Here is a 23,349-nt window from a genome sequence, read left to right as displayed (position 1 = left end):
GACCTCCAAGAGAATTTCGGGATGTAATGGATGATTTTCCTCTGAGACGAAAGTACTGTGTGGCCAACTAATGCTCTAGAACAGATGTGATCAATCCGATGGGCGGTCGGCTGGCAAGTCGTGAGCGGTAGCCCGTGATTGTCTGTGTCATACTTCTACCGATCATTGTTGTCAATGATTCCATCTAGCAGGCTAGTGAACAGATTAATAGACCGTCAATGATTTCATACTAGCTCTCAATTCTAAACAGGTTTGTCACAGCTTCTTTACACGTTTCAGTGACATTGTTTCTATTCCTAATCTTCGGATGTTGCGGGTGTCAACATTCCATCGCGAAGCCTCGTCTTAGTTGAGTATATGCCATTGCGTATGTATCCTGTCTGCGTAAATAGTGCCAATAAAAAAAACGCTGAGTTTATAATCAAGTAGAGCGTTCCATCTCTGCGTATTTTCAGTATGAAGGGCGTAGGGATTGCACAAATGATAAGGATTGAGACTCTGTTGTTTCAAAATACGTATATGTTTCTACTGGAAGACCTATGTTTCGTCTCGAGTCTCGTCACGAAAGTTCTGAATCATTCCGCCTCGTTCGCAACCATTGAAGGCTATGTCAGAACTGAAAGAGTAGATTCTGTCTCAGTTCTCACTGGAAGTCGCGAATGGAGACAAAAGAATGAAGGAAAAAGTAAGGTAGGAAAATGTGACTCTATATTGTGGAACCTTAAGAGTCGCATGAAAATTTTAAACAGTGAAGAATGTATTTTGATATGTTATTGGAAAAGTTATAAAAAACAAAACTTCTTTAGTCAATAGATTGGTTAAAGTTTAATGGGGATTTCAGTAGCGAGGCTATTTATACCCGCCAAACAAATGTTGTAGGGGAAAGTTTTACTTGTGGAACGCCATTTACAAATTGACTACCATTTAATGGTATTGTACCTATTACTTAGAAGTGATGTTGCTCCGGAAATCATTGATTTTCCATTACGAAACGGAAGAACTAGGTGACATAGTCATAGCTTAAGACTCTTTGTTCTAGCGTTTCAAAGATCTATATCAATTATTATGTATTATTATTTTAATGTTTTTTTATTGTTTCAGAATTTTCTCATGACGATTTAACAGCCCAAGCATTTGTCTTCTTTGTTGGTGGTTTCGAAACCTCATCGACTGCTTTAAATTTTGCATTGTATGAGTTAGCTCTAAATCCAGATATTCAGAAGCGCTTGCAACAAGACATCGATAGAGTTCTTGCAAAGACAGACGGGAAACTTACATACCAAGGAGTTATGCAAGAAATGGAGTATTTAAATAAGGTTATTTCAGGTATGATTGCCAATCTTGCAGTTTCAATATAGAATACGTAAGCCTGATATACGAAAAAGAATAAACAATCTTGAAATTAACCTAACCCAAAATCGAACCTCGTTCGTACCTTTTTATTTATTTAGTTATTTATATATATTTTCTATACTAACAATTACTTTCTTTTAATAGGATGGAATGGTCAGGCAGCTCTCAGGTTCAGCAGATGATCTTTCTGAGGATAGACAACAGAGAAGTATATATCAATATAAAGTGATACGGCAGTATTTGAAAGATATACAAGGTGAACTAAAAGACACGACATGCACCATCAGGTATGGAAATAGATGTGAACAGTCCAAATATGACCTTGTGAGACGTATTGATGTGATAGAAACAGTTATGTCATATCGAAGGCGTTGTGAGGGGATAGGGTGAAACAGTAACAACGTGCATTAGCAACAACAATTTAACCTGTCGGTCCCGGCGTCCCCCACAGGGGAAATAAAATTAGACGAAATTATTATTACTTTACAACTTTAAAATCAGACTAGCAACATTGAAAACTGTTTACAGGGGATGATCCATCTATGATCATACCCTATAAACAGTTTTCGATGTTGCCAGTATTTTCCATCTATGATCATCCCCTATAAACAGTTTTCAATGTTGCCAGTCTGATTTTAAAGTTGTAAAGTAATAATAATTTCGTCATGCTTTATTACCCTGTGGGGACACTGGGACCGACATGGTTAATTAATGGAACCTTAAATGACATACGCCTCTTGGAAGGAGACAGAGGTATGGTTTCACACTGGTCATAATGTTGTCAGAGGTAGTGTTCAAAATGACTACAACCTGTACAGAGACAAACACGAACATGACGAAAATAGATGCACGCATAGGTTCAAAAATACCTGCTGTTGTCGGATTGACTTGAATTTATTAGTTTATTGGCTCTTTCAGCACCAAGGCAATATGAGACGTGAATCTACAATTTAAACCATATTACATGAAATTCTACCAGGAATCGAACCCGGGTTTACAGTGCCGTTCAAGTCTCGTATGTGCTCACCATATAACTATGAGGGAGCTCTTGTTCGATTGATGTTGCACCCTCAAACGATGGGTTTCTTCATATCGTTAATATCCTGACAGCGACAGATAGACAAGAGCTCTGAGATGACACCAAACGAAAATTTCCGACAAATTTCCTCAACGATGAGTGTTGTGCCCGTCTAGAAAACATACTCTCGAATACACTATATATATATATATATATATATATATATATATATATATATATATATATATATATATATATATATATATATATATATCCGGAATGGTGAAATATCATATATATATTGATATGGACGTTTTCGTTGCCTGTTCTTAAAAGAATCACCTGCTGAAGTTTGGACATAGGGCTACTTTAACGCCCCATCTTTTGTATATCCTATCTGCCTCTTATTATAACTTATAACTGACAACACCATCTTTACAGCATCTACTAACAAACGTAATTGTTCTTCAACTAGCATAGCTTCCAGTTACTATTAATGAATTGCATACACCCATATTAACTAGCTATGACTACTCTTATATGCTACAACATCTATAAAACACTTATTATCATTTCTGTTTTGTAACAATGCGATACGAAACAATCAAATAGAATTGATAAATATGGAAGAGATAATTCTATGTCACATTTTTCTCCAAAATGTGTAGGGACATAAATTAATAACTGTATCTTCATGTATAATGTTATTAAATATTGATTATCAATATCACGTTCTGTAGGACGTTAATCTGTGGTTCCTGCAGAATATATGCCAGTTTTGTAGCAACACGGAAGAATCTTACGATAGACACTGTGCAGCATTGTCTCTCTTCCGTCTTTTAAGTGTAATAATTTTAACGATAGAAATCTGTGCGACAATTGTCCACAACTTTCTCACACTTCTAATTAAGTTTTATTGTCTAAGAATACTATTGAACTCGTCAGAGGTTATAACTACTAAAGCGACACGGCTAAAAGGCTGCATATAATATCCATTTGATAGTATCACCTACTCTAACTAAGTTATTGCAAAAATACCAAAACGTATGATAAAAGTAAAAAACTGTAAGCTAATATTTACAATAGACGTTCCATATTGTCAAAACGTCATGTTAATACACCCCAACAATTCTCTGTCTTAGCTACTCTAAATTTGAGAGTATTCTAAAATTACCGAAACGTACTGTTAAAGTAACAACAACCTTTAATCTAATATTCCCAACTTGTTCTACATTCTGAAAAACTGTAGTTAATATTGGTATTGAGCCAATATAAACTAATATGATTGGCTCAATTATGCCAAATACTAAGATATTCTCAAATTACCGAAACGTATTGTAAAAGCAACAAAAATGATAAGCCAATAGGATATTACAATACATTTCGACCTCTGAGAACGACATTCTTAACATAGCGCCAATAATATAAACGTAATTGTCTCAGTTTATTAAATCTTGCAGTGTTGCAGAAATTCCAAAACGTACTGTGAAAAACAACAGAACATAATATAGAAATACTAAAACTTGCTGCACAAATAACAAAACAGGTAGCTAAGGATTTAGTTTGGCTGAGACAGTCGTATAGGTGGTGTTGATATTACATTAAGAATACAATTTGTAGATTTACAAACTGATGCTGTATACATAGATAAAAACCGATACGCCATTTTGTTACAATAAATACGTAGAAATTGATCTTGTTGCTTGTCAAGAAAAGTTCTCTACAGTATGCCATATAGGATTTTAAAAAATGAGTGTATCTTTGATAACAGATTTTAAAGTTAATTAGTGGATCATACAGGGTGTTCTAAAGTAGCACCAGATTTTGGAGAGGTTAAAAAATGCACTGTGGTTTGTTGAATTTAAATCGTATACTGTAGTGTCCAGAGAGTTTCATAAGGTTTACAGCATGGTTTACAAAATCTTCTCAGAATACTTAATCAGGGACTGTACGGCTGTTCTACGGAACACATAATAATTTAAAACAATAGTAACTAAATAATCAAATTTATGGACCATACATACTTTAAAGTATAATATTATCAAGAATTTCGTTTTTTGAATTGTAAAAATTCTGAGTACCTGATATAAGGTTAATATTAACTAAGTGATGAAAACAAATATCGCTATAACGAAACCATAATTTTATCATTTGTTCTAGATGTGATGTTCTTATTGTAAGTTTCAATTGATCTTTTATTTATATCTCCTTAAGATCCAAGTTTTTACCATTTTGAACCATAAAGGAAAAGAACAATTTGTTGCTTCTTACCAATGTTCTACCTGCTTATTACAGTACTCGTAAGGCAAATAGTTATAACGTCTGCTTTCGAGAAGAAACCTCAGAAATAATGTGATTGCTAATCAGACAATATATGTACTTAAGTCCCTATATTACATCTATACTTATTTGGGTTTTCCCTTATCTTTCTTTATTTTTCATATTGAGTTTTCCAATTCTAATAAAAGTATGCTGATGTCTTCGTAAACTTGGGAAGCGTTAAAAAAAAGCTCAATATCTACATATTAGCAATTCTGAGTTTGTGATAATTTCTAAAGTTTCGATATTTCAGTGATGTAATGCGCTAATACTTTGAGTGCTCAAAGTCTGTCAAAAGAAAAATTCTCCTGAAAAAATATATCCAACCAAAAATAGTTAAAGACAGCATCTCTATAGAAAGTTTTACCTTAGTAGATATGAGATTTTAATAAAACGTGTATCGCACACTTTAAAAAATATGAATACATTTTTAGAGCATTAATATAAAAATGTTAATACCATTAATACGAGCATTACGAGCATTAATATATAATGATAATATACGATATTCACAGTATGTGTCTCATAAGCACCGAGTCTTTGGTTCGAATCTAGGGACCAGCAAACCTGACTGGGGTTCTCACACTGTCAATGATGATATGATACTTTCAATATCCATGTTATATAAATGTCTCATAGTCTCTGTAAAAATTGCTTTATTCATTGTATTTAAAATACTTTTATAAATCATTTATTAAATAAATGTAGATACTTTAGGATAAAGTTCCTTGAATTTCTTCTATTTCTTCCTATATGTAGAAACTCTTCGCAAGTATCCACCAGTACCAGCCACAGATCGAGTGTGCACGAAGCCCTACACCATTCCATTCACTGAAGTGACTTTATCAAAAAATCAACAAGTTGAAATTCCCATTTACGGAATTCACATGGATCCTAAATATTTTCCTGATCCTGAGAAGTTTGATCCTGAAAGATTTAATGAGGAAAATAAGAGGAGTCGACATCCTTTTACTTACCTGCCTTTTGGAGAGGGGCCTAGAATGTGTATTGGTAAGATGTTTTATTTCAACTTATGGTTTGTTTGCATATCTATTAAATTCAAGTAACCGTATAGGGAAGCTTGCCCCAGTACCAGACGCCTAAGCATTTTTTCCAATTACTTAAAAAAAGAATCAACAAATCGATACAAGAAAACACACTGAAAATAATCACAACATTGATAATAATATAGTATAACGAAAACATTTTATTATAAGATTTGAACACCAAATTTTTTGATTTTCTAAAATGATCAAAATGGCGTTGGCCAAAAAGTGTTCCCAGTACCGGATAGATTAGTATAAATATCAACCCGAGGAGTAGTTGTGAATATGCAAGCAAATATTATGTTGTAGTTGTCAAATACAATTTATTTGCTATGTTAATAGTATTGCAGTATCCAATTCTTACAATATTAGCTGATAGGATGAGCTATATTAGTACTTTTAGATTAAAAGTATAGAAAATGAGTAAACAATGAAGAAAGCAAAACAAAATAGTGCTTTCACAGCAACAATGCTTCTCTCCCTACTAAATTTTACACAAAAATGACTAGCTACTGTTACAACCGTTGCTACAAGCAACCTATTTTTAAACTTCTACAATAATAATAAAACTAAGACTACAGTAACAATAGTATAGGAAATTAAAGCCAAAACATATTTCAAATTAAGTGCTTCATCTCAGTACTCTCACTGCTTACAATTTTCACAAATGAAATAATCAATATGTTCATTGTAGAAGTGATCATTCTCGACAACTGCAGCACTGTGCTCAATCAACAAGTCCCTAGAAATAAATTCCACCCTAATTATCTTCTCAACTGAGACTATTTAGATGATTTCTCTGTCCGATACTGGGATCACACGATCTATTTGAAAAAAAAAATATTACCAACTAAAGACTAAGGAAATTTTAGTTAGTGCTTCCACATTGTACGCTTCTTTAAGTATTAAAAATCATTATGAAAGTCAGATAAATTTACTTCACTTACATGAGGAGGGCGAAAATCTTCTGTAAAAGTTATATGCATAATGCAAGACAGCAAGGAGGATCAATTTTCAGCGATTTACTTGAGACTGGAGCACACGACAGACACGTGGCGCCAAACACTTACGGCTGTTGATAAATGCTACAGACGCATGTAGAACAGCTACTGCTCTCTAACCCCGGAATGCTAAAACTAAACGGCGTGACAAACATCTTGGCATTTGAAGGCGGCGCTCCAAGTTCCCTTTAAATGCTGCTAGCTAATGAGAGGCCAGCGACATTGCCACGTTTATTTTGCACACATCCACGTCTATTCCCTGTCACCTGATGGCGCTGTAGTTTGTCTGCTTACCCATAGCCACACCGCTTTACCACTTGGCAACGTCACGCCAGAGCTTGCGTTTTATTCGTTTAGCTGAAATGCCAAGATGTTTGTCACAGGCCTTAGTACTGTCCGGCACTGGAACAAGCTCCCCTACTGATTTATGGAGAGATACAATACGTGTTTTACATTACAGAATCTAGAAATTTAGAGAATTAAATACGGATTATCTGCTACAGTGAGTGGGCATTGAATAGCACACTGAAACTAATGTTGTTTCGTAGTAACGTAAAAACTTTTTTGTGTGTCTGAATGAAGTGTGTCTGTAGTATACATAACACAAACTTCGTCTAGTCACCAATAAAACTCGGGTATACAACCTCTAAGTTTTCCTGCCAGTAAAGTTAGAACGAGTTTATCTATGACTGAATTGAACGTAATTCTTTATACAGTATTCAACGGTCATTTAAACTTCTCCTAGCTACATGGTTAATGTACGTGCTTGCAATGTAGGAAACCAGAGCTCGATTCCCGGTGGAAGTTCACATGGTTTGGATTCCCCGTTAAGCTGTAGATCCTTGTCTTATATAGCCTCGGTGCTAAAAAATGAAATCTTCCAGTATAACGTCCCACGTTATGCCCTTAAGACTAAGGAAGACTTAAGACTAAGATTAAGGCAAGTGAATGATGATGGTACAATTATTGGAATGAAACGTGGAAGAAAACGGAATTTCCCCGAGAAAAACCAGGAACGCGATATTGTACACCACAAAACTTAGTTGACCAGGATTCGAACCAGAAACATTTCGGTGCTGAACGGGAAGTCAAACTACAAATAAAAACAAGCAACCTAGTATGAAGAAGTTAATAAATTGGGTTTTGTGTACTTTTATAGAAGTAGCTATTTTGAATATTGAAATATATTGTTTGTATTGTCCAATGTGCCAATTTAAAAATCATAGAGAAAAAGTTACAGTTTTACTAATAGTTAAATTCAGTGACGGTTTTTTTTTAGGGAAGTTACATCGGCTAAAGTTACGATTTTATCGCTACCATCTAAGGGAAGTAAACTTACCTCATGTTTTTAATGTTTTAATTATTGTATACAAAAATTAGGACAGAAGTAAGTTTACTCTCTTAGTTTGTAGCGTTAAAATTGAATGTTTACCAATGTAACTTCCCACTGTAACAATTACAGTGGGAAGTGACTATAACAATTATAAAAGGACATTGACGTTTCCTCCCACTTTCTTAATTCATTTCTCATCATCATCTCCTTTAGCCTAACCGTGGAACGTAAAACTTAAAATTTCATTTCATTTTTTCATTTAAAAGGACATTGAAGATACAAAGAACAAATTTTAGATCAATATTTCTGCATTTGTAGGATAACATGAGAAATAATGATTCCAAAGAAAAATAATCACATACATAGTGGGCGAAAAGTCCCTTTACATAGTAAGGTACTGTATTACGCGTTATTGTCCATAATTAATCTTTATTATTATTATTATTGTTGTTGTCTCATTGTTCATGTTCTTGAGTAACCTTCGTAAAAAGTCCCTTTACATTAATATTATTTGGTAGTACATTTTAGTAGATTTTTATGAATCAACAAGATCTATGTGAATCCCTTCATGTTTCATTCAAAGATTTGGAAATATCACCACGTTCTTATGTCCATTTCACTACGTGAAACATCACATTGCAAATACTTTCTTTTTCATGAGAATAAAGTTAGCCATGATCGTGACGGTTTTCCAGAACGCACGGCGAAGTCCCTCATAATGTCTGTCATTGACTTCTTCGCGTCACTGCGTTCGTGAACCCGCACACAAGGCACCAAAAGTTCCTCAACATTAATATTACTTGTATTTGTCATTGTGTTACTCTACTGACGTGCCTATGGTGTTATCTCAACTGAAACAAAACAATAATAAAGCATTGATATTAACAGTAACAATAATAATAAATGAGTAAACATTGAACTAAACCAGGGATAACACAATAATAATAATAATAATAATAATAATAATAATAATAATAATAATAATAATAATAATAATAATAATATATTAACGAGAACAGTGACTCATCATACTTTAGTGTCTATAGAGACATTTTGTCCACTCTGTGTATCAAATTGTTTTCTGTGTACGAGAAGATTTCACACTGGTATTGTCAATCAAATGCGGACGGAGATTTCAATCCCTATTCGTGAGTTGGCAGAGAAATGAAGAAGGGAGGTTTCTTCGACAAGTTTCAAAGATAGTGGAGATTATATATATATATATATACGATTTAGCATTTTATAAATAGATTTGTAATAAACGAACTGTTAAATCGATCATATATTGGATATCTTAAGGAAAACGGACTGAAAATCTTGTCGTAAGGGTGGAATCTAAGCATCACCAGAAGTGATCTGAATACAAGTGCTCTAAAAATAAAGTGGAGCAAAACTGAATATGGTTTGCAAATTGAATCGTTAACTAAAAAGTAGGATAGAATTATGAAGAAACCCTTTATTAGTAAGTCAAATATGAAGAAGAAAATGGGATTTACAAGATCACGTGTAGAAAAGCCAGTACGTTTTTAGAACTAGATATTAAACTAAGTGACAGGAGTAAATTTAACATATATATCGAATAGGCAAGTAATGGTATGGATAAAAACAAATGCACAAATGGAAACAACATATTTCTCTTTGGAAACTGTCAATTTTGGTGGCGGTAGTATTCTTCTTTGAAATTGAAATGAGTGTAACTTGAGTGGGAAATATGCATTTTACCAAGTACAATATTAGTACAATATTAACCAACATATTTATTTAAACAGAAGAAAAATTTTGAGCTGTTCTTTGTTTTCCAATAAGACGACGGTCTAAAACATATTACAATGAAAGTTAAGGAGTTGTTAATTGACAATATGCTAAAATAGGTTAATATAGGCTCAAAATAAACTAATTTAAACCCTAAATAACATTTATGAGATGAATTGAATAGACACATTAGAAAATACATAATAGTAATATAGGTAATCTGAAACAGAAAATTGAAACACGGCCAAGAACACCTACTACGGATACAAGAAGTACTGAAAGCGAAAATAGAACCTATATATACACAGCATGGTCCGGAAGTGGGCGTACCCCTAATTTGTGTTTTCTGACGGTTTTAGGTTTTACCCACATTTGTTTGGTAAAATTGCTTGGCATTGTCTGACAGCATTGTTATCCATGTTCATTTGTTTTCACTTCGCGATTCATGAGTGCGCAATTACCTGAATCAGACGTTTCCTGGTCTCTGGATTGGAAGAGGTTGTGCATCTTCACCAGCTCCCTTTGCCTGGCCTCCAAGAGATTCCGATCTGACGACAATGCTCTCTGGGGTTTCATAAAGCAACAAGTAAGAAATACTCGATATTACACAACGCAGGAATTACTGTGCAACACACCTTCACCCTCGTGACTCCGGAGTATCTCCGCAAAACATCTGCGAGAACTTGCCGCAGAATTCAGCTGTTTTATGACATGGATGGTGATCATACCGATGTTTATGATTCTTAAGACTCTTAAGGCTTCAAGGTAACTGTGTAAAAACATTCTACTATAAGTGACACTATACTGTTGAAACTAAAGGGAGGGTATTCCCATTTCCGGACCACCTTGTATATATATAGAAGGCGTGTTCAGTTGTACACATCTATTCAATTTTCGTACTTATTAATTTCTGTTACGTTTCGATTAAAAATATTGACAGGAATTGTGATCTATATATCTTAGATTTTAAGGTATAATGCGACAAATCAGTTGCAATAAAATGTATGAAAATTTAATTAACCTATATACAGTATAAAATATTCTAATACTATTATACAACAAAAGTATAGTAAATTTACTCATTTGGACATAATTTTTAATAATATGTTATTGTTTCAGGTAACCGTTTTGCCCTGATGCAGTCTAAGGTATGTCTCGCATCTATACTGTCCCAGTACAACGTCCATACATGCGAAAAGACTAGCGTTCCTTTGAATATTGATCCCACAAATTTCTTTCTCTCTAACAAAGGTGGAACTTGGCTTAAGTTTACCAAAAGAACTGATAATAAGTTGTAATTAGGCTTACTTTTTTTTAAGTACATACGCTTTATAAGCGATATATCTATAAACCTTCGATTCCAGCTGAAAGAAACATTTTAAGAAAGATCCAAGAGGGCCAGAAAAATTTAAGAGTGCTCGATGCCATGTTAGTTGCTGATTTCTCTTAACTTGCTGTCTTTTGAAATCATGACCAAAAGTGCTTGAAGTCATGAATTCATTCGACCTCAATCTCACAAAGTGAGAGAAAGTTTAAGTGAGCGCGATGTCAAAATGATGTAAAGTGTGAGAGTAGATTAATGTGACGCCGGAACGATGTTGTGAGTGTGAGACAAGTGAACATGATGTAAAATTGATGTCTTTGAGCATGAGGCTAAGTGAGCATGATGTCAAAATGATCATGTGAGAGTGAGGTTAGGTAAGTGTGATGTTGTGACTGTGAGATCGAATGAACGTGATGTCGAAATGATGTGAGCGTGATTTTGAACTGGTATTGTGAGTGTGAGGTCGAATGGGTGTGAAATTAGACTGGTGATGTGAGCGTGAGGTCGAGTGAATGTGATGTAGAAATGATTATGTGAGTGTGACATTAGGTAAGCGTGATATCGAAATGATTTTGTGAGTGTGAGGTCGAGTGGGATTGATGTCATACTAAGATTGAGTGAGATTAAGACAAACGAGGCACCTTTGATCATGACATGTTATAATTCTCCCCCCTTATAATCGTATTAAATGTAAATAAGAGGTAATAAAATTTTGTACTACATAAAATGTATAAATTATTTTATTAATACATTATAGTTATATGCTATCACTTACTTTCCTCACAAATAACATCTTTCACTATGTATTATAATGTAACCAAAGGAATAGGGGGGGAAATGTATAAATTTCAATTCACGTCTCGTTTGCATTCTCTTTAAAAATAGAATCTGAAAGACAAGACTGGAGAAAAATATAATGGTCAATGTTTGAGTAGCTACACACAAGCAAGTACTTTCGGAAAACTAAAATTAAAGCATACGTTTTAGCTATAGATTTGGAAAATGAGGTTATATGGGGCGATCAGAACACACGTAAATCAAGTCACAATATCAAATTTTGAGGAAAAGAAACTAAGTGTATATGGATACCCTTAAGTATATGAACAACTAACATTGCTTTTTACATTATTTACGAATTACAAGTTTATTTACGAATCTTTTAAGCTCTGATTGGAGCTCCAGGTATTTTTGTTCATAGTTTAATGTTCCACAATTATGTTAAGGGAGACAGTGATGAAGAATTGGATGATAATGTTGGAATGAAGAAAGTGAGAGGAAACGGGAGAACCCCGAGAAAGCACACTCACAAGGTATTTGTTTACCACAAAACCCACTTGGCGGAAGCCAGTATCATACCAGGGACCACACGTGCCAGATGTGGGCACTCTACTACTGATCTACCGCGCCCCTAGGAGCTTCAGATATGGTTCTTAAATATGAAATGTATACAAAGTTAGTATTAATTGACTTGATTCCCTTGTGCACTAAACGCGCCATATTAAATTAATTTTCATATGTTTTTAAGTAGTGAATTTAGAGAGAGAAAAAAATAAGAAAACAATAATCCTCCTTTTTAGGTGTAAATGCTAAGATCACTATATAAACACAATATGGAATATCGAATACAGAAAAATAATTAAAGAAATCGAAGGATCTCCGACTATGGATACTGGCAAAGATCCTGGTGTTTTTTTTTCTGTCTTTAAAATTTGATTACTTCAAATGTCATTCTGTCTTTTTTCTAATCTTCAAGCATTGACCACGATGGCTCGGTGTTAGCCAGATCCGTGGTTCAATCGCAACTCGCACTAAATGGACTTTCTGGCTGACAAACACTGTGATAGAGGTTCTCTCCCACTTTCTTCATACCATTTCATTCATTTTCATCATCATCATTGTCTCCATTACCCTACAGCGCATAAGCGTAAGATGTAAAACTGAAAAGATTTAATTTTAATCCTCAAGCAATCAATGCTGCCTGTGCATTTCGTTCAATTGCATAGAAGGGAGAGTAAGGTCCTCTGAATTCAGATTTTTATTTTTTTAATAAATTGATTTTCATAACTTAAGTTAACATTTAATAAGTTAATTTTGTAATTTATTTTTTAGTGTCCAGAGATTGTTCGATAATGCAATTGAGCTATCATTCCTTCAATTTATACATAAAAAAATACATGTTAACATTCCAGAAAACAGACCATCAATATTCTGGTTCCTTGAAATTTCGTGCATGTATGTGGGAGCCCTCTTTCAAAATTACAGCGCTGACTTGCCACTATTTTCTGGAGGCATCGTATAAATTATTGGAATGTAGTCGATAAACAGTTCCTGAGTCTTGCTTGCATTTGGTACCAAACATTCCTGCCCATTCTTACTCATTGTATAATTTATTAACTGCTGTAGGCTCATTAGTTTGACTAAAATTTTATAAAAATATTTTATTTACTTGTTGAATATTAAATCTTCTTTTTCTTTCCATTTAGTGTTTAATTTTCTTTCTTTAAAGGGACTGTACAGATAGTAATCTTCTGTTAAATATGTACAGCATGTGTAACCATATAAAATCCGGCCCTCTGGAAAGTCTGATACTCCTCAGGTCCGGAGGTTGCCGGATCTTTAAATGTCAATCTGTATATTCTTTAATTATTTATTTTTTGTAACAATCAATATGCAGTATTTAATCTATTTTTAAAAAAAATAATTTAAAAAAAGTATCCATCAATTTCTTAATGGCTTAGAGACCCACAAAAATTACCAATCAAAATAATATTAACAATACACGCAGTCCAAAAAATATTGATTAACATTAGGCCGGAGAAAATGTAATTTCACAAAATTTTGTAGACGGTCCGTCTCATGTATACACGTGTAAAAGGTTCATGTGTAGCAGAAAGTTTCGTTTAGTTGTAGTGCGACTTCTTCAAAATTAAATTTTATTAGCTTGGAATGTTTTTACTATTTTGGTACCTTGTTGTGTCATCAAGAAAAAAATTGTAGCCTGCCATCAAAATAAACAAAAGAGGGGCAAAACAAAATGTGGGCTACTTGGATGTAACTGTAATGCGACACTTTCAAATTTGAATTTTAACTAGCTCAAAACTTTGTACTGTTTTAGAACTTTTTTGTACCACCAACAATAATTGTTTATCAATCAAATACTAAATGAAATAGGACTAAATCAAAATTTATTTAATTTTTATTTTATTTATTGAACAAATTCCCAGATACAGCATAACTTTGCCATTTTACACAGGGACATGCTAACAAAAGAAAGAAAGAAAAAAAACAAGACAACAATAACAACAACATAGAAAAAAGAGTGTAAAAGTAAAACTATTCCGTCAATGCTCGTCTAATTGCTCTTTGAAACACTGGGTAGCTCGAAAAAATGTCCACATCAGTTGTTACTTGATTATAACAGTTTGGCATTCTAGTACGACATATTCAGATTAGAATTTTAACGAACTCAGAATCTTTTACTATTATTGTTCCTTTTGTACATTCTTCCCAAAAATGTATCATTCAAATAAAGGAAGGAGGGCCAAATGAAAATTTTGGAATTATATTTAATTGTAGAAAGACCTCTTGAAATTCGAATTTTAACTCGCTCAGACTTTTCGATACTGCCAAAAAATGTACCATTGAAATAAAAGAAGAGCCAAATGAAAAATTGGAGTTCAGTTAATTTTCTTGTAGGTAGGTATTTTGAGTTCATAAGCAACTAGTGTCGGTAATAGCAATCTATGTGCTGCTGTACAAAATATAAAACTAATTGCTGTTTAGGTATGTTTATAAATTTTATTTCCACTCTTCTCCGATCTCGTGGTAGTTTCCGTCCCTTTCAGTGTTAAAAGCTCCCTACAAACATAGTGAATTTCAAATAAATATATCATTAGTATTTTGTTATATATCAAATGTAGGGGGGCTATTAACCCTTGCCACCCCTGTTCAATAACATCAATAGTTAAATAATCGTAAAGCTTCTAAGAATACTGTCAATCAGCTGACATCGCAATTTCGCTCTAAAGCTTATATAACAAATAGCCGAGCTGTTGACGTCCTTTTAAACTTGCCCCACTACGTAGAAACACTGTGCGAAGATTTACGTACTTCGCCCCACTAAACAGCAACACGTTTATATGCTAACCTTATAAATATACACTTGCATTAACATTGATTAAAAGGCCCAAATGGAAAAGAAACAATATTGAAAATTCTCAACTTGATTCAATAATATTTAATCCTTACTAATATCTAACAGATTAACATATTAATATGTCTCTTGCATTACTCCAAATTGTTCGTCTAGGCGAGAAATTTGAAAGTGTGTAAATTATGTCAAAACGAGAGCAGATGAAGCTTGGGTATTAAATCCTCTTAAGTTGACTAACGAAACCGAACAAATCAAACTAAAAAAATGATACGTTAAAATGTTTCCGAAAATTGTGAAAGTTACCTTAAAATCAAAGTAACTCTTACGGCATACGTCATTCATTTATTAAACTAAAGAATGAAGAAAGTAAGGATTAACAGTTATGATTTACGTGTATCGCTTTAAAAATAATTGCAATTTTTGCAGGCTGTATTTTTTTTCTAATCGGGGGAGCACGGGGGCTCACTTGTAGAGCGCTTACCTCTGGTATGTGGGGTCCTGGTTCGACTCTCGGCCAAGTAAGTTCGTGGTGGACAACATCGTGTTCGTGAGTTTTCTCGGGATGCTTCCAATTTTCTCATTCGATCAATTCTTCCATTATCATTCACTTCTCTTAGCCTGAAGGGCATAATCATGGGACGTTAAATTGAAATATTTAATTTCATTTCATTTTTAAATCTTATATTAATTTGACAGTATTCTTAGCTTGTAGTATAAAATAAAGACGAACCAAAGAAAATCAAGTATATGCAGACTCGTAGCTAAAACATTATACAGAGTAGAGGGGAGTGATTTGGGAGCGACTTGTTCTCTTTATATTTTTGATTGCTTATTTTTTTAACATATAAAGAATGATCCCCTATTGTTTTCCTATTTTAGTACACTATTAATTTGCCATTAACACTTAAAGACCCACGGACAACTATAGTTGCCCTCTTGTTACGAGGCGTTCAGTCCCGGAGACAACTTTAGTTGCCGTGCACCCATCAAGGCCAGCTCCCGCACTTCAGCACGCAGTTGACGAAAGAAGCCAACAGCTTCATACAGCTAGTCCCTTCTGTTTACTTTTCACTAATATTTATCACCTTCATGCCTACAGGTCACGTACTGCGTAGATTTATATGAAATGCTGTGTCAAATGTATATACCCCAAAAAGATATGAGTTTTCAGAAGGAAAAAAAAATGTTATTTTTTTCTCCTGTTTTATAAGCCAGTGGAAGTGTGTGTGGTTGTTTCGACATCCTTCTTGTAATTTGCTTAGGCTTCACTTCCTCTTTTTAGTTGAGCTTCTGGCGATGAATACCACCGCAACAAGTCGTGGTTCTTATGATAGTGGCATATTTTCGCCCGGAGAAATTACGGAAATAATAGATGATAGCGACTCCGATGCTTTTGAAACGGACGATGAATCTAATGTTTAGACATTGCTACAATATTAGAATAACTAGAATCTTCCGACAGTGACACAAAAACAACACTCGATGCTGTTCTTAGCACTAGTTCTCAACCACCGCGCCGCGCTTCTAAACGTCCTCGCACCTAACATGTCACCAAAAGGGACAGGAGGGGGCCGAGTGACATATTGTGATATGTAGTGTATATTTAAACTTATTTATATTTAGTTGTATGGTCGTTTGCAATTTACACGAAATTATCGGACAATATATCTTTCGATTGGATTTCCAACATGCAAAAAATATTCCTTAAAGTTTGCAACACTGTGTATTCAACGGTAATAATGCTAAGTGCATTAGTGTTTTTCTGTTATATTAGTACATTTTTATTCGATTGAATCTGAAAGTTTCATTCACTTTAAAAGGGTAGTTTCTGAGTAACAAAATTTTAAAAATACATTTAAAATGGCCGGGATCCAAGCGTTTCTACATTTAAATCCCCTCCGGGTCTTTAAGTGTAGTTACAGGGTTGCTTCCATTCACTTACTATACTATTGTCCTTAACACTTCATACTTGAATTTCAGCGTGGACACCAGAATTAGAAACACATCCTTGCAGGCGAAGTCCAACATTCCTGATAGACCGATCCAACATATCGTTTAACACGGAGCACACCTCTTCCTAAACACTGCTTCCAAAGTATACAAATCACACTGTTTTCTGGGATACAGGTTTTCGTTCAAGTACTCTTCAAAAAATGAAATCCAGTGTCAAATATGGGCCTTCCGTTAACCACTCTTCATTTTAGCGACGTCCAATAACTCGACGTGTAAAAGTGTTGCCAAGCAATTCTCATTAATGCCTAGCGTTGCCAAACATTCATTGTTTCACTAAGAATGTACGGACCAATAAGAGAACACACCGCATCACAAATACCGCACCATACACTGAACGAAGAACATAACTGCAAATTTTCAACTGTAATACCAGGATTGTTTGCGCTAGAAGCCCAGTAATGGAAATTTACGAACCCATCGACATGAAACACGGCTTAGTCTCTGACCAGAAATCTGCATAACTTGAACACTTCGGAAGCAATGTCTAGCCAGGTGTGTGCATCCGCGTCAAGTGATATGTTGCAACGATGTATTATGAACATTCGAATCCGGCTGTAACAGTGTGTTACTAATGTTGATGTCTACGTTGAAATATGAAATAGCAAGTATTATATTACATTACTCAACTGGAAGCAATCATGTAACTTCATTAATGGCAGATCTGAGGTTTATGAAAAGGATAGGGATCTAATAGTAGATCATCCAGTGTTCATAAAAGAACAAATAACTGAAACTTTCAGAAAGGCTAAAGTGGTCGCTAAAAGGGCTGAGTCGCCCTGCACACTCTCTAGCTATGGTCCTGAGTATATTCAAGTCTGTTGTTCAATGTTTGGGTAAGTGAGAAATGGAGCCTAAAAGAAAGGAGGAACGGAACATAAATCTACCAATACTCCATCATTCTGTGCTCTAGCTAAAATATTTCATTTAGATGAATCCGTTTAAACCCACGAACATTTCTAAAACTAAACATTATGAAGATAAAATTGATTTTGTACGATGAAGTTTTCGCTCTAAACACATTTGATTTTTCTTCCTTTCTTATACAAACATTTAGAAACATCCCAAAAGAATTGTCTGCATATTATGACACTTTGTATTTTGACATTTGAATAGTTTTCCTAAATGATGGGATTTAACTATAGATGTAACTCTAAATTCGTTTGAACATTTCTGGGTTCATATGAAAATTTTAATTTAGATTTTGTTGACAGTAAATTCTTGATCTTGAGTTCAACTTCACTCTTATTAGAACTGAATATAAAATAATCGATCTTACTGTATATGGGGTTGTATCTGTTATTGGAAGTACGACTGTAATAAAAACACTTAAATAATGATGTTTAGGGATAAAAGCAAAACCTAAATCAAAACGCAGTATTCGACATACGAGGCGCATCCAGAAAGTAAGATTCCCATGCGTCCCATAGCTATGAAACCGTATGTTGCGCAAAGCGACTGTATGCACGTGAGAGAGTAAGGTCCTAACATGGCACATGCTCCAGCAGAACTTCTCTAATTCTCTCAGTAGCGTCGTGGCAGTGATTGAAGATTGGCGTTCCTATTCCAGCTCCCGCCGCGTGTGAAATGCGAGCAGTGATAACGTTTCTGAATGCACAGGGCATAGCATCGATTGAAATCCATCGTCAGCTGTATCGTTCGAAAAATGTCAATACTGACCCTGTGCGCCTTGCTTTGTGCTCTAGGGTCAGTTGCTTCAACACAAAACTTCTTGATCAACAAGCACTCCGTGATAGTGGTGTGCAATAAGGAGCGGAAAATCTGCAGGAACTGTTTGCTCATGCCGTTAGACCCATGGACCTGGCACAACTAACGATGGATTTCGATTGGTGCTATGCCCTATGCATTCAAAAACTTTACCACTACTCGCACTTCACACGCGGCGGGAGCTGGAATAGGAACGTCGATCTTCAACCACTACCAGGACGCTACTGAGAGCACTAGGGAAATTCTGCTAGTGCATGTGCCATGCTAGGACCTTACTCTCTCACGTACACGTAGTCGCTTCGCGCAACATACAGTTTCCTAGCTATGGGACGCGTGGGAAACTTACTTTTTGGATGCGCCTTGTAGAAATTAACATGAAGTTATCACACAGTGACGATTCTATATCCCTGCCTAGTATCGTTACAAACGACGAATCATGGTTTTATATGCATGACCCCGAAACTAAAATAATGCCGACCCAATGCAAGTTACCTGGATCCCCAAAGACAAGTCTTACGCCAGTTGAAAATGATATTGATTGTGTTTTCTGACATATTGAGTATCCTCCGTCACGAATTTATTCCCCGTGAGCGAAACATCTAAAAAGGAGGTCTTCATAGCGGTGTTACAACAGTTACACAATTCCGTTAATCATAAATGCAAGTGGGCATCCACACAATGGCAATTGCATCATAATAATGCTTCGTGTAACATTCAGGAATGCCCTCCGATTTCTTGGCTTAAAGTATTCCTGTTGTACACAAGCTCCCTTAATCACTGCATTTAGTTTCGTTATAATATTTTCCTTTTCGTGCACGAAAACTCACCTTAACCCATTAGTACAAAGTCTAATTTTTAAAAAAAGAAATTAAAATGCGTTTAGACTTGCTTTTCTTTCAGTGAGTTTCAGAAAATAGGATCCATTGTACATTCTACAAATGTTAATATCATTACTATAATGTTTGCATAAAGATAAATTACAAACCGTCCGCCTTATATGCAGCACATGTGCTAACATCTGAGTTTGTGGAGTAAACGCAACGGAGGAAGATGAAACGGAAAATTTCCGTAAATCTATGTTTTATCCATTTACAATGATACAAAACTTTTCTGTGACTCTGTTGAAGGAGAAATCATTTGACACCATCCAGGACAACATGACAAGGGAAATCAGGCACACTTCACATCAGGCGCACCAGTACTACTTTCAGTGATAGCGACAACGTTATAATCTGTGTATCAGGGGGGAATCGAGGCGACTGCCCCAGAAGAGGAAACTTTCTTGTTTTATATATAAATAATACCCATCCCAGAGTTTGGAGTTCTTAAAAGTAGCTCTAAGTTGCAGTATTACAACCAACCGCCCCCTTCCAGCAGTCCGTCCTGGATCCGCCCCTGCTGTGTAGATGCAGGAGGGAAGTACTTTAAAGAGGACAAGGACAAATAGAAGGTGAATTGTCCCTTTGGTTTCTTATGCTTCCATGATTGGTTGTTGAAATAGCAACAACGATCACTACATATAATAACTTGCGGGAGGGGCAGATGGAAATTGCCTTGACATTTAAGCTCCCGGACGTTCCAAGGGGCCAACTTCAAGATAGAAGTTTCTTATTCTATATAATACGATACGAACAGGAATATATGTATAAATGAAGAATTTGGTAATTCACAACATTAAAAAAAGAAATTAAAACATCGCCCAATATTGCCTGGATGAAATACTTATAATGACCTGTTTAGTAATCACAAATTCACAACATTCACATAAACTCTCACTAAAAATAACTTCTCCATTCTAAAATTGTTATTTTGTAAACAAGGAATATTTTGATATTTTGAAAAATACGATTCAAATATAGCTCTTCAACCTAGGTTAAAATAAAGAGACTTGTTATAACTATTACGAATCAATAAAAAGTGCTTACATTTAAAATATTTTACTATAGAAAATTATTTTTGAGTGTAGAAGTTCTTATATACTGCACAAGTATATCGTAGATTCTCACTTAAAGCTGTACAAACTGAACAACGTGTTTGTACTGGTTACTTTTATCAGGATTAATCCATTTCATTGTTCGCGTTGCAGTGGATAGTGCAAGGACAGTGCATGAATAGACCATCGCGGATTACCTTTCACGACTTACCTGTTACTAATAGAGGGGCCGTGATAGCTCAGTGATAGAGCGTTCATCTCTGGTGCACGGGGTTTCTGGTTTGATCCCAGCTCGCACGAAGTGAGCTTTGTGGTGGACAAACACAGTGGGCGTGGGCTTTCTCGGGGTTCTCCCGTTTCCTTCCACTTTCTCCATTCTACAATTTCATTCATTTCTCATCATCACCGTCTCTTTAGCCTAGCAGGCATAAGCCCGTGGGACGTACAACTTCAAGATTTCATTTCATTTTGTTACTATTAGAGTGCAGTCCACGCTCGATGTAACACGTGGAACTTGCCTCATCACTAATTCACCAACTGCTTTCCTTTTCCTTTTTTCGTGGTTCCACGTGATGACGCACAAAATCGCCTAAGGAAAAAAAAAAAAACAATACGATGTCTTATTTGAAGTGATTACAGCTGGCTGGCTAGATGATACAATCTCTACCGTTAGTACTTAAGTTAGTGAGAGCGGGATACGACTTTCTCCATTAAATAAGAGAAGACTACCATATTAAAAAGAAGAAGCAGTTAAGCGCGTATAGAGGAGACGTGTAGCCAATAGTAAATGCTACATTTCCTGCCAAGGCCAAATCATATTTCATTATACAAATTGTCAATTCATGACAGAGAGTTTCGGAGGAGAAGCCTTTGACGTTACATAGTGACGCGGCTACAGTAAGCGATAAACAACTCAAATAAGATAAACAAATTGTTTTAAAAGAACGTTAAGCCAGTTTATGATAGATACTTTATTTTTTTGATTGATATAAAGAAGTTGGTATCTTCTCAACATTTTTAAATGTGGAAACCCTTTTAAAAGGTAAGTAATGATCGTTTTTTTTTATCTTATGTATTTATTACGAAATAGGCTATGTTCTTTCTTTTTAAGAAATGAATGCCCACTGTGTATTTTACGTTTCTATGTAGAGGGTTGTGCGTATTTTACAGAGTAGCAATATATGCGGGGCGAAAAAGAAACTATTAGAAATACGTAAGTAAAGATATTTAAAATGTGTATACTACGTTAAAGAGTAGATAAGAAGAGTAGCAGTGTCACGTGTACAGCGCGTGAAGGCGTGATATTTCCTCAATTAATACTGAAATTGGAGGTGCCAGTATATTTCTACAACTTTCGGTTTTAGTACGGTAATTAGAGTGTAGAAGGTACCCATTCTTGGGACTCTTAAATGATTGCTGAAAACAGTTTTCCACTATATATTACTGATTTTACTCTACAGCAATCAAAGTTAAAACCGGAAGTAGTTGATGCCTGCCACTCCCAGTTCGAATGGGAAGATGGTTAAAATGATAAATTCGATTAAAAAAGAACAGACTTCTCTTTTTTTCTTTTCGTTTTCTCTCTGTATTTAGATCAATATTGAAACCGGAAGTTGTAGCTATATGTATCACTTCCTGTTTTCGTGGAATATTAAGAACAGAGATAAAATGTATTTTTGGGATGGTTAATAGACTGCAAAATTCCGCTTCTCGCTATTTATGACTGTTTTCTCCTTTAGAGTGATCAACATTAAAACCGAAAATGCTTGATTATTACTACTTCCGGTTTTCATATCACTTCCATCTACTAACACGATTACTAACGTTTGACTTTGTGTATCCTCACCGAAATTAATGACGAGCCATCGAATTGTTCCTGAGATTCTTTTTGTCTTCCGAACGGACGGACACATTGACAGGCAGGATAAATATAGAAAAGAATTTTTCGTAAACGAAATTTCTTAAAAACGGTTCGGTATGAAAGTACTGAGAACGTAAAAGAAAAAGTTAAAATATGAAAAAAAAAAGTGGAGATGGAGAATAATGAAAAAAAACTTCTTAGGTTATCGATCCAGAAGATAGGTATAGTATGGTTTGAAGAATATGATGGAGTGTAAGAAAGAGGAAAGGAAAGGACGCTACTTGCAACTAGTATTAAGATTCATAATTCTTATATTGTGCACTAATTTATGAGTTTGTAGTAGTTAATGAACGATGACAAACTACGGTAGAGTCCCGACTGTCCGACCTAATGTGGTGGAAAGGTAGATCAGATAACAAAAAAGCCGGTTGGAACTGACTTCTATAATTACTCACTTCTTGCCTCACCTATACGTATAGCATTAGAAACACACTTTTTATACCAAAACCGCATCTTAT

The 23,349-nt window shown here is 35.0% G+C and overlaps 1 protein-coding gene across 1 annotated transcript in view; it reads left to right on the top strand.

Annotated features, from left to right (window-relative positions):
- LOC145667775 (uncharacterized) overlaps positions 1-23,349 on the top strand; it is a 55,871-nt gene that overhangs the window by 8,025 nt on the left and 24,497 nt on the right. Inside the window, exons 3-5 of the mRNA XM_081735214.1 lie at positions 1,102-1,326; positions 5,450-5,701; positions 10,942-11,116. Of these exons, the coding sequence (XP_081591340.1) occupies positions 1,102-1,326; positions 5,450-5,701; positions 10,942-11,116 (652 nt within the window). The remainder of the gene's footprint in view (positions 1-1,101; positions 1,327-5,449; positions 5,702-10,941; positions 11,117-23,349) is intronic.

Source organism: Thermobia domestica, chromosome 13, assembly GCF_964235325.1.
Source record: "Thermobia domestica chromosome 13, izTheDome1.hap1.1, whole genome shotgun sequence".
NCBI classification, from domain to species: Eukaryota; Metazoa; Arthropoda; class Insecta; order Zygentoma; family Lepismatidae; genus Thermobia; species Thermobia domestica.
This window is presented reverse-complemented; position numbering and strand designations above follow the sequence as displayed.